The 12137-nt window shown below is 40.1% G+C and overlaps 1 protein-coding gene across 3 annotated transcripts in view; it reads right to left on the bottom strand.

The window, feature by feature from the left end:
* Positions 1-7665, bottom strand: part of LOC140714929 (cerebellar degeneration-related protein 2-like) — a 126193-nt gene extending 118528 nt beyond the window's left edge. For 2 of the 3 annotated variants that reach the window (XM_073026600.1, XM_073026602.1), the window contains exon 1: positions 7421-7665. In XM_073026600.1, coding sequence (XP_072882701.1) covers positions 7421-7493 — 73 coding nt within the window. In that variant the 5' untranslated portion in view covers positions 7494-7665. Of the gene's footprint in view, positions 1-7236; positions 7340-7420 lie in introns of those variants that run through there. The other variant, XM_073026601.1, reaches the window with a different exon arrangement.
* Between the last annotated feature and the right edge of the window lie 4472 nt (positions 7666-12137).

Genomic DNA, 12137 nt, shown 5'->3' with positions numbered 1-12137 from the left:
ATATTTTCCAAAATGCAATAAAAACAAAAATCTGTGATATGTTAATTCACGTGAACCTTTATTTAACTGACAAAAGGACAAAGAAAAGATTTTCACTGACCAACTTAATTGTATTTTGTAAATATACACAAATTTAGAATTTGATGGCTGCAGCACACTCATCAAAAGTTGGGACAGAGTTAAAATAAGATTGAAAAGAGCACAAAATATTCAAGTAACACCGGTTTGGAAGACTCCAGATTAAGCAGGCTAATTGGTAGCAGGTGAGCTATCATGACTGGGTATAAAAGTAGCGTCCATCAAAGGCTCAGTCTTTGCAAGCAAGGATGGGTCATGGCTCACCCCTTTGTGCCAAAATTCGTGTGAGAATTGTTAGTCAGTTCAAAAGGAACATTTCCCAACGCAAGATTGCAGAGAATTTAGGTCTTTCAACATCTACAGTATATAATATTGTGAAAAGATTCAGAGAATTCAGAGACATCTCAGTGCGTAAAGGGCAAGGTCGGAAACCGCTGTTGAATGCGCGTGATCTTCGAGCCCTCAGGCGGCACTGCCTAAGAAACCGTCATGCTACTGTGACAATTATAGCCACCTGGGCTCGGGAGTACTTCGGAAAACCATTGTCACTTAACACTTGAAACTGTATTACGCAAGGAGGAAGCTATACATCAACTCTATGCAGAAATGCTGGCGAGTTCTCTGGGCCCGAGCTCATCTCAGCTGGACCGAAAGACTGTGGAACCATGTGCTGTAGTCAGATGAGTCCACATTTCAGCTAGTTTTCAGAAAAAAAAGGCATCGAGTTCTCCGTGCCAAAGATGAAAACGACTATCCTGATTGTTATCAGCGAAAGGTGCAAAAGCCAGCATCTATGATGGTATGGGGGTCCATCAGTGCCCATGGCATGGGTGAGTTGCATGTATGTGAAGGTACCATTAACTCTGAGGCGTATATTAGGATTTTAGAGAGGCATATGTTGCCATCAAGGCGACGTCTCTTCCCAGGACGTCCATGCTTATTTCAGCAGGACAATGCCAGAACACATTCTGCACAGGCTACAACAGCGTGGCTCTGTAGACACAGAGTGCGTGTGCTTGACTGGCCTGCTGCCAGTCCAGATCTATCTCCTATTGAAAATGTATGGCGCATCATGAAGAGGAGAATCAGACAACGGAGACCAAGGACTGTTGAGCAGCTGAAGTCTTATATCAAGCAAGAATGGACAAAATTTCCATTTGCAAATCTACTACAATTAGTATCCTAGGTTCCAAAACGATTAAAAAGTGTTATTAAAAGGAAAGGTGATGTAACACAATGGTAAATATGCCTCTGTCCCAACTTTTGTTGAGTGTGCTGCAACCATCAAATTCTAAATTTGTGTATATTTACAAAATACAATTAAGTTGGTCAGTAAAACTATTGAAAATCTTTTCTTTGTACTTTTGTCAGTTAAATAAAGGTTCACGTGAATTAACATATCACAGATTTTTGTTTTTATTGCATTTTGGAAAATATCCCAACTTTTCAGGAAATGGGGTTTGTAGTTTAAACCCCATCATACAACACTAGCAAAATTTCCCACTAGGATATTAGTCCCCTTCCAGTTCAGGTGCAAGCTGCCTATTCTGTACAGATCCTACCTTCCCTGGAAGAGAGCTCAATGATACAAAAATCTTATGCCCTCTCTTCTACACCAACTCCTTAGCCATGTATTAAACTGTATTATCTTCCTAATTCTGGCCTCTCTAGCATGTGGCACGGGTATCAATCCTGAGATCGCAACCTTGTAGGTCTTGCCCAGAGAGCAGCTAACTCTTCTGAACTCTCTTTGCAGAACCTCGTCACTCTTCATGCCTATGGCATTGGTATGACCTCTGGCTGTTCACACTCCCATTTAAGAATACTGAGGTCTCGATCCAAGATGTCCCAGACTCGGGCACCCAGGAGACAACATACCATTTGGGAATCTCATTCTTGCCCACAGAACTTCTTTCTGTAGCTCTAACTAACAAATCCCCACCACCACAGCTCACCTCTTCTTCTCTATCTCCTTCTGAATCACAAAGTCAGACTCGGTGCCAAAGACCTGACCACTAAGACTTTCCTTTGCTAGGTCACTTCCCTCCCCCCCAACAGTATCCAAAGTGACATACCTGGTGTCGAGGGGAATGGCCACAGGGGTACGCTGCACTGGCTGTTTAATCCCTGTCCCCTTCCTGATCTTTCTGTGTCCTGCACCTTGGGTGTAACTACCTCTTTATATGTTCTATCTATCACTCCCTCAGCCTCCCGAATGATCTGGAGTTCATTCAGTTCCAGCCCCAACTCTTTAATGCGGATTGTTAGAAGCTGCAGGTGGATGCATTTCTCACATTCAGTCTCCCTGCCTCTCCACATCCCGCAGGAGGAGCATTCCACTATCCTGCCTGGTATCTCTACTGTTCGAACTGAGCACATGTGAAGAAGGGAGGGAAAAAAACTCTACCTATAGCTTTTTTATCTTATCTAACTGAAGCCTCTCTCACTTACTATTATTATTTCTTTTTTTTTGTATTTGCACAGTTTGTTGTCCTTTGCACACTGGTTGTTTACCCTGTTGGTACAGTCTTTTATTGATTCTATTAATGTTATTGGATTTATTGAATGTGCCTGCAGGAAAATTAATCTCAGCATTGTATATGGTGACATACATTCACTTTGATAATAAATTTACTTTGAACTTTGAAATCTCTCGAGGATAATTCAGGATGGGTAAGACTTTGCTAACAAGACTCACATCTTAAAACGAATAAAAAATGAGGTTCAAGTTTAACCTAAGCAATTTGACAGATTATTTCATTATCAGTCCATTTGGAATTTTACTTGTTGAATAGATTTCACGGGTCAGTGGAAAATGAAAATTACCATAAAAACTCAATAACTAATAAGCATTCAGTTAACCATTCCCTTCATCCCAGTAATCCTAGCCCACTGTGTAAGTTTGAATTATCCGAGGACTTCTAGAAAAGTCAAGGTAACTCCCTGTCAAGTCTCAGGGCTCTGCCTTCCATTTTCTCTTTTACTTACCCAGACTGCCTATACTGTACTCATGACAAACTTTCTCTGTTTTCAGTCATTTGCTTTCTTAGTAACACACACAAAATGTTGGAGATACATGGGTCGGGTAGCATAGAGAGAAATAAAGATTGACGTTTCATTCTGAGACCTAAATCAGAATTGATGATTGCTTCCTTATTTTTATTTATCCAAATATCGCCATCCAGGATTCCTTGCTATTGACAGTACCTTTCAACTTTATGGCAACATATTGAACCTGAAATCTCATTACCTCACTTTTGAATGACTCCCTCTTGTCCAACTTAGTTCCCTCTCTACTTTGGTCAAATCCTGTCTAAGATTGAAATCAGCCTTCTTCCAGTTCATACCACCCCAGTCTCCAAAGACATACTAAACATCTGTCCAGCCATGTTCTAGTCCTGAACCTAGAACATGGATCAGTACATGGAACTATGGCATCGCAGCCATTACAGAAACCTGATTGAGACAGAGGACTAAGTACTTAAGAATGGAAGCTTTTGATGTTTTACAAACGATAGGGACATAAAAGAAGAGGGAGAGAGGAGTTGTACTATTAATGATGAACAATATCATAGCCGCACTGAGAGAGGAATGATAGAAGCCTTATCTACTAGATCTATGGTACATTTGTCGATCTCAATATAAGATGGATATCATTATCCTGGTGGGATTATGCTACCCAGCCTCCATAGCCATCAGGACATTGTGGAACAGATATACAGTCAGATTAGGGAAAGATGCGAAACAAGATTGTTGTCATGGAGTCTTCAGCTTCCCCAATATAGACTGGGACCTCCATCATGGAAGAGGTTTTAATGGGGCAGAATTTATTTGGTGCAGAATCTGAAGTAGATATATTTTCATTGACATAGGTTGTTAAATTTATTGTTGTATCGCAGTAATACAGTGCAAGGCATAAAAAAAGTTACAAAAATAAATAGTGCAAAAGAGGAATAATGAATTAGTGCTTATAGACTAATAATTAGTTTTGCTACAACAAGTGTATGGGACATTGGAAAAAAAGTTGAATTTCCCCATGGGGATGAATAAAGTATCTATCTATCTATCTATCTAGACCATTCAGAAATCTGATAGCTAAGGGGAGGAAATTGTTCCTAAAACTTTGAGTACAGGTCTTCAGGCTCTTGCAACTCTTCCCTGATGATAGTAATGAGAGATGTGAGATGTCCGAGATGACGGATGCAGCCTTAGAGATGCACCACTATTTGAAAACGTCACCAATGAGGATGCATCCACTAGGGTTTCTAAATCAGTATGTAGTTAGGTCAATGAAAGGAGGGATTGCATTGTGTTGAGAACTGAAATTGTCCAGGTGATTGCCCTTTCAGTGGGAGAACATTTAGGAAGCATTGATCACAACTGTTTTACAAATGATTACAATGACCACACTGCAAGTAGAAAATGACTATATAAGATTCATTAAAAATTATGTTGCATAATCAATTTGGCATTTTTATATATAAAACATTCTGTAATTTTAAAGGTTGATAAGCACACCCAATTTAGAGAAATAGAGCAGTAGAGTTCCGCTGAGTTTAGGGGTCTTCCTCAACTGTGAGGCTGCAGTCCATTAGGGAACTGTTAATCCAGTTCATGTTCAGCAATGCTCAAGACATACTTTGACTTTCCTATGGACACTGACCCTTTCCACAGGGATTTTGATGAAGACTGCATGTATTTCAGAATCAGGATTAATGTCACAGGCATATGTTGTGAAACTTGTTCTTGAGGCATCACCAAATGTCATCAAAATGGTGGTCAAACTGTCCATGTATTTATTCTAACCACAGCAATGGTTCCCACTAATATTAAAAAGTCATATAATAACTTCATAAAAGTTATCCACACTTGCAGTACTATGTGCAGGTCTGGTCACCACACTACAGGGAGAATGTGACAGCATTGGAAAGAGTGCAGAAGAGATTCAGCAGGAATTTGCCTAAACTGGAGCATTTCAGTTATGATCTGTTAGAGATTTACAAATGATGAGATGGACCAATTGGACTGATTGTAAGAATCATTTTCCCATGAGGGGAGCATCTAAAACAAAAGGGCAGAAACATACTGCAAGAGATAGGAGGTGCAGAGAGTATCTGAGGAGAAATATGTTCACACAGAGGGTGGCTGGAATCTGAACGCACTGTCTGAGATGGAGGTGGAGGCAGGTACTCTCATCACATTGAAGAAGCATCCAAACAAATATTTGAACAGCCATGGCATTTAAAGTTTACAAGGTTATGATTCTAAAGAAAGGAATTAGGAGAATCAGAAGAGGCCATGAAAAGTCCTTGGCAAGTAGGAGGAAAGAAAACTCTAGTTATCAAAAGCAACAAGATAACTAGGGAGCAAGTAAGACTACTGACGGTTATGTGCTTGAAGGTAGAGTAAGTAGGCAAGGTACTAAATGAATATGTTGCATCGGTATTCACTAAGAAAAATATAGACAATAGTGAGATCTATGTGGAAATGCTGATTTAATAGACCATTTCAAGATGAAGGAGATGGTGTTGCATCTCTTAAAGAACGTTAAGGTGGATAAGTTCCCAGGGCCCAATGGCATACATTCCAGTTTACTGAGAGGTAAGAAATACGATTACTGAAGCCTCAACTAATATCTTTGCATCTTAGCTAGTTACAGGCAATTTTTGTTTGTCGTTTTTTTCAGAGAGTGGTGAGTGCCTGCAATACATTGCCTGGAATGGTAGTGGAGGCACATATGATGGAAGTATTCAAACTTTCAGATATGTCCATTAACTTGCAGGCAATGTAGGGAACTGGAAATTATGTAGAAAGTGTAATTGGTTAGGCATTTAATTAGTTTGGCATAACAGTGTGGTGTTACATTATGTTATAACATCCTGTGACAAACATCCTAAGACAAACTACATACAATTGCCACCAAACTCTGAATTGTCTGTGAACATACTAACCCAGCCATCCATATTTTCATAATACAGAGGTCCTAGCATGGATCCTAAAGGAACACAAGTCACAGACCTCCAGCCTGTATTACGTCCCACTGACTCAAACTGACTCTTCCTTAACCCCAACATGCTACAGCATTTAGCCTATCTTACAACATCTTAACACTAAAAGGAGCTATGGTCACTGTTTCCTAAATGTCCTCCCATGAAAGGCTAGTCATATGGCCAGGGTCATTTCCTCAAGGGGAGATCTTACCTGATAAATTAGGCCGAATGGCCTAATTGTGCTCCTATGCCTGCTGTTCTTATTGTACCCCAAAGTTACAGCAATTGTACTCTATAGGAGTTACTTAGCAGATGACACACTCTTGTGTAGCACATTTTGAACACTGCAGAATCGCACACACTCTGGGTGGATAAACAAGACACCATTACAAATCCTCTCTGTCTCTTTTGTAGATACCACGTGACTCTAGGAAAAGCTGATTGTATGTTAAGGAGTCATGGAGCAAGGAGTAAATAAAGCTCCTGCACTGTCCGGGAGAACTTGTACACATAAATAAAGGAATTATGAAGCTCAAGCTAGAATCCACCTGCAGCCCAATGCAACTGTTTTGGGGGGGGGGGTGAAATTCAGCAAAATGAGGCATTAAATTACAGCTTGAGGTGACGGAGTTCAGTTCCAGCGTTATCTTTAAAGAGTCTTCCTACTTCCTCCCTGTGGAATGCGTGGGTTTCCCCCGGATACTCCGGTTTCCTCCCACAGTCCAAAGACGTAGGTTAATTAGCCATTGTAAATCGGCTGGTGATTAGGCTGGACTGAGTTACTGGGGGTAGTCGGGGGTTGCTGGGGGGGCGTACCTCGAAGGATCGGATGGGCCTACGCCACGTTGAATGTATTATATATCGTAACGGCTCCCGACTGCACAGGAAGTCAATGGATAGTGCTCATAGTGCAAGGCCGAATCTTAAAACCCTGACCCTGAGAACCGATGTAAAACTGCATTAATTCACGAGCTGTGGCGAAGACTTTACACACATACTGTAGGCAGCCTTCACTTTCAGCCCACACACGCGAGATGAAACTCGGAGACCTTCAGGTACGGATACACCACCTCTCCCGACCCTCAGCATCCCTGCCCACCTAGTCTCCGAGATCACCTTGGCAGCCAAAAGCCGCTCACAGTGTGGTGGGTGAGGGGTGTTCACGTACCAGGGAAAGTCGACCCGACGTGTGAATGCAGCCACAATCACCCCCATCTTTGCCTTTCTCTTCACAAATCCCCGCCCGCCGCCGTCCTGCCCTTTATTTTGGCGCAGCAAAAAAGAGGAGAAACCTCGGCTCCCACCCTCCTATTGTCCCTCCCTCTGCAATCAAACCGCCCCCTTCCCTTCACCTTGCTGCAGGTCCTGCTGGTCATACCACGGCTCGTCCTCTTCATTGTCGAACTCCTCCATGCTGTGCTTCATGAGGCGGCCCGCAGTCCGCACCGACGTGGCGGCTTCAGCCGGCACAGGCAGGCAGGGCCTTTCGGCACGGCTGCAGCCACACCCCCCAACAACCTACACACGCTCGCCAGTGACGAGAAGCGGAGCTCCCGCGGCACTCAGTACTAGGCGGACGGGAGAAGGAGCCAGGCTGCGGTCACACGGCGATGTCTGTCTCCAGTCAAATCACTCCCCCTCCACTACAATAGGTGACTAGTTCGGTCACTCGGCCGATACCCCGCAGAGGGCGGATCGCAGCCCTAGACCACTAAATGTACGTTAAACTAGTACAGTGTAAGTGAAAAATGCGGATTGTAGTGTAGCAGCTACAGAGAAAATGCAGTTCAGGGAAAATAAGTAAAATGTAAAGGCACAATGAGACACATTAGGAAATGAGGATTTATATTTAACATACGTCAAAAGTATGGAAACAGCAAGGGTTGTCTCGCCTGGTGGTTCATGCTTTCAAGCTTTTTTATCTTTTTCTCGGTGGGGAGGAGAGGGAAGGTCAGGGTTGGGTGGGGCCCCGTGATTACGTTGACAGCTTTCCTGAAGCAGCGGGAAGTGTAGAGGGAATATGGAGGGGAAACTGGTTTCTGCGATGGACTAGGCTGTCTGTGTTCACTATTATCTGAAATTTCCTACAGTACACCAGTATGTACTATGCCGTAATGCATCTGGATAGGGTGCTTTTCGTGATCCATCTGTAAATGTTAATGTGGGCTGTAGGGGATGTTACATTTTGTAACTTAAAAACATTAAGCTAATTCAAAGTAAGACACGGGAGTCCGAAAATGCGCATCTACTATTTTAATTTAAGTGAGGCGCGCACGTATCGCGTGGAAGCGTGATGACGTTGCAACTCATGTATTTTTACGTAGAACCTGCAATTAATTATTTCAACAAGAATACTTAATAAACCTGTGTGTGTATTTCTATCTATCTATGTGTATATATATATTTCCAAAATTCCAAATTTTCCAAATTTCCTTAAACTTCTTGGAAATCTAGGTTTTGGTGTGCTTGCTTGGCCATAGCATCAATGTTGTTTGTGAAGTTTACACTATGGAATTTCAAGCTCTCAAACACCTCCACCTCAGAAACATTGCTCCACCCCACTTCCTGAAGCTAATGACCACTGTCGTTGTTTTGCTGACATTAGGGTAGAACTTGTTGTCCTGACACCATGCCACTAGGCTGACTCCTTCCACATAATGGGTGGTAAAGAGGTTGTGCAGCATACAGATGTACTTCATTGGCAGGGCATTGAGTACGAGATTCAAGATGGCATGTTGCAGTTGTATAAAACTTTGGTTAGCCCACATTTGGCACATTATTCACAGTTCTGATTGACCTATTAAAGCTGTGTAGTAGCCTTGCAGAGAGTGCAGAAGATGTTTACCAGGTTATTAGACCATAAGAGCTTGGAGTAGAATTAGGCTCCAAGCCATCATAGCCGATTTATTATCCCTCTCAATCCCATTCTTCTGCCTTCTCTCTGTAACCTTTGACACACTTACTAATCAATAATTTATCAACCTCTGCTTTAAATATACCCAATGACTTTGTCAATACATCAATCTGTGACAATCAACTCCCACTCTCCAGCTAAAGGCATTCCTCTACATCTCTGCTTTAAAGGGACATCCTTCTAATCCAAGACTGTGCCCTCTGGTCCTAGACTCACCCACTATAAGAAGCATCCTTTCCACGTTCACCCTATCTTGGCCTTTCAATATTTGATAGGTTTCAATAAGATCTCTTATTCTTCTAATCTGTAGTGAATACATGCCCAGAGCCATCAAATGCACCTCATATATTAATACAACACACACAAAATGCTGGTGGAACGCATCTATAGGGAGAATCTATAGGGAGCATCTATAGGGAGAAGCATGGTCGACGTTTCGGGCTGAGACCCTTCATCAGGATCCTTCTCAATTTGGAAATTTCGTCATATATTAATACTTTCATTCTCTGGATCACTTGCGTGAACTGCATCTGGACACTCTCCAATGCCAGCACATCTTTTTTTTTAAATTTTTGCTCAGCATAGCAAAACTTTCAATTTCCAGATACATTTACATTTCTTCCCCTCACAGATATCAGCTATTAGAACACTTCCATCAAAATATAGACATCACCACAACATCCTATACAAAAGCCCTTATTACTACAGCAGACAGGTTTACATCTACATACTGCAGAAAAGGATGCCATGTTTTATGAAAACTATTTGTTTTTGAGTGTACCATACATGTCAAAAAGTCCAAAGCAATGTATTGCATGATTAAGCCAACCAAAAAGTCCAGGGGCCTTATCAGATATCCAACAAAGTAAAATGTTCTTCCTCGCACAAAAAGTCAGGATGTTAAAAAGTTTATTCTGATGTGCATTAATAATACAACTGCTGGGCAAGCCTAAGAGAAAAGACACTGGCTCCAATTCAAGCTCCATCTTCAGAATCTTCTCCATTTCACCCAAAATATCACTCCAGTATGCCTGAAGTTTGGGACAAAAAATATCAGCTAAGTTCCTTTTTATCTTACGTGGTTGACTGGGTTTGCAGGGACCCCTCCTCAATTTGGTTAGACATTGAAGCTTCACAAGCAAAATGCCCTCTTATTAATTTGCTTTTCCTCAATAAGATGAAACTAGTTAAGGAATATTGTCGCAATCCAATAACAATTAATATAGTCAGCTTGGAGGGCGGTGCGACAAATTGAGGGCAATGCAGCGAAAATATCACCCTTCACACCAACAACCAGCAGTCCAGATTTTCAGCCTGGCATAATGGATTTTGGATTTAAACTTTGGATTTCTAAGGGTATTTTCCATCTAGGAGATTTGTTTGTTGAAGAGATGATGATGTCTTTTAGTCAAATACTACAGAAATTTAACATACCCAACAAGGATCTTTTTCATTTCTTTCAGATAAGAGATTATATACAAAAAAAAACATAATTGTTAACTGATTTCTATAGTTCTGACATAGAAAAGAGCGTGTTTTGTTCTAAGGGTGAAGTCTCCATTAGTACTTTTTACAGCATCCTGAGGGAATGTTCTTGTGGAGAGGCTGAGCAGCTGGGAAGGGTCTGGGAGGAAGAGCTGGGAGTAGAAATTACAACTGAAACATGGGAAGACATCTGTGATAATGCAAAGAAAATTTCAGTTTGTAATAGAACAAAAGCATTGAAACTCAAAATTATTTCTTTATAAATCTTTTTATTAGTTAAATAAAAAAGTACATATATATAAACAAGAGAAGAATTGTCTCAAAAATCTATATCAATAACAATTCAAATAAAAGGAAAAATACAAATTATCATGATCATACATAGAATTAATCTAATAGAATAGAATAAAAAAAGATAATTGATTCTCCTCTTCTCCATAACAAGAAGAAGATAAAGAAACTTTTATAATTGAAATGTACATAGAAAAAAAAACCAAAATACAAAAAAAAGGAAAAAGAAAAAAAAAACTGGGCAGTTCATCTTGAGAGTAAAAGCAGGAAAAAAGGAAAAACTTTCTGATCAAATCCAAAACTTCAAAAAGGTAACTGGAAGGGCTATAAGTCAGATCCTATGAAAATAATGAATAAAGGGTCGCCAAGTTTCCTCAAATTTAAAGGATGTATCCAATGTCTGACTTCTTATTTTCTCTAAACTTAAACAGGACATGATGGAGGAAAGCCAAAAGAAGACAGTAGGTGGATTAGGATCCTTCCATTTAAGCAAAATGGCTCTCATAACCAATAAAATTGTAAAAGCTATCATCCGCAGGAATACCTTCTGCTTCTGATGGAATAATCCCAAAAGTTGTTGTTAATAGATTCGGTTGTAGATCCAAATTCATGACTTTGGATAAAGTTTTAAAGACTTCTTTCCAAAAATTATCTAACTTGAAACAAGACCAGAACATGTGTTAAAGTAGCCACTTCAACATTATATCTATCACAAATAGGATTAATATTGGAAAAATTACGGGGTAATTTATCTTTTGACATATGCGCCCGATGCATTAGCTTGAACTGTATCAAGGAATGACAGGCGCAAATAGAAGAAGTATTTACCAAATAAAATTTTTTATCCTATTGATTATCCGAAAGAGACTTCTGAAACTCCAGTTCCCACGCAGCTTTAATTTTATCATTAGCTAACATAGGGAAATTCAATAGTTATTTATAAATTATAGCTATCAGTCCTTTTTGAAATAGTTTGACCTGAAAAAGAGTATCAATAATATTAGATGAATAAGCTAAGGGAAAATCTGGAAGCAAACTACATAGAAAATTCCTAATTTGTAAATATCTAAAGAAGTGTACATTAGATATATCATATTTATCCACTAACCGAGTAAAGAACAGTAAACAGTTGTCAATGAACAAATCTAAAAAAGTTACTGTTCTTTTGGATTTCCAAATTGTAAAGGTCAGATCGAAAATTGAAGGTTTAAAAATAGTTAAGATGAATTTTACTAGAAAGAACAAAATTATTAAAATCAAAGGATCTATGAAACTGAAACCAAATTCTTAATGTATGTTTAATAATAGGATTAAGGTCTCAACTACCAATCTTAGAAAGCGAAAAAGGAAGTGGAGTTCTCAGTAAAGAGGCCACAACT

The sequence above is a fragment of the Hemitrygon akajei genome, chromosome 22 (genome assembly GCF_048418815.1).
Source record: "Hemitrygon akajei chromosome 22, sHemAka1.3, whole genome shotgun sequence".
Taxonomy (NCBI): Eukaryota; Metazoa; Chordata; class Chondrichthyes; order Myliobatiformes; family Dasyatidae; genus Hemitrygon; species Hemitrygon akajei.
The sequence above is the reverse complement of the archived record's forward strand: the minus strand, read 5'-3'. Positions and strand labels throughout refer to the sequence as shown.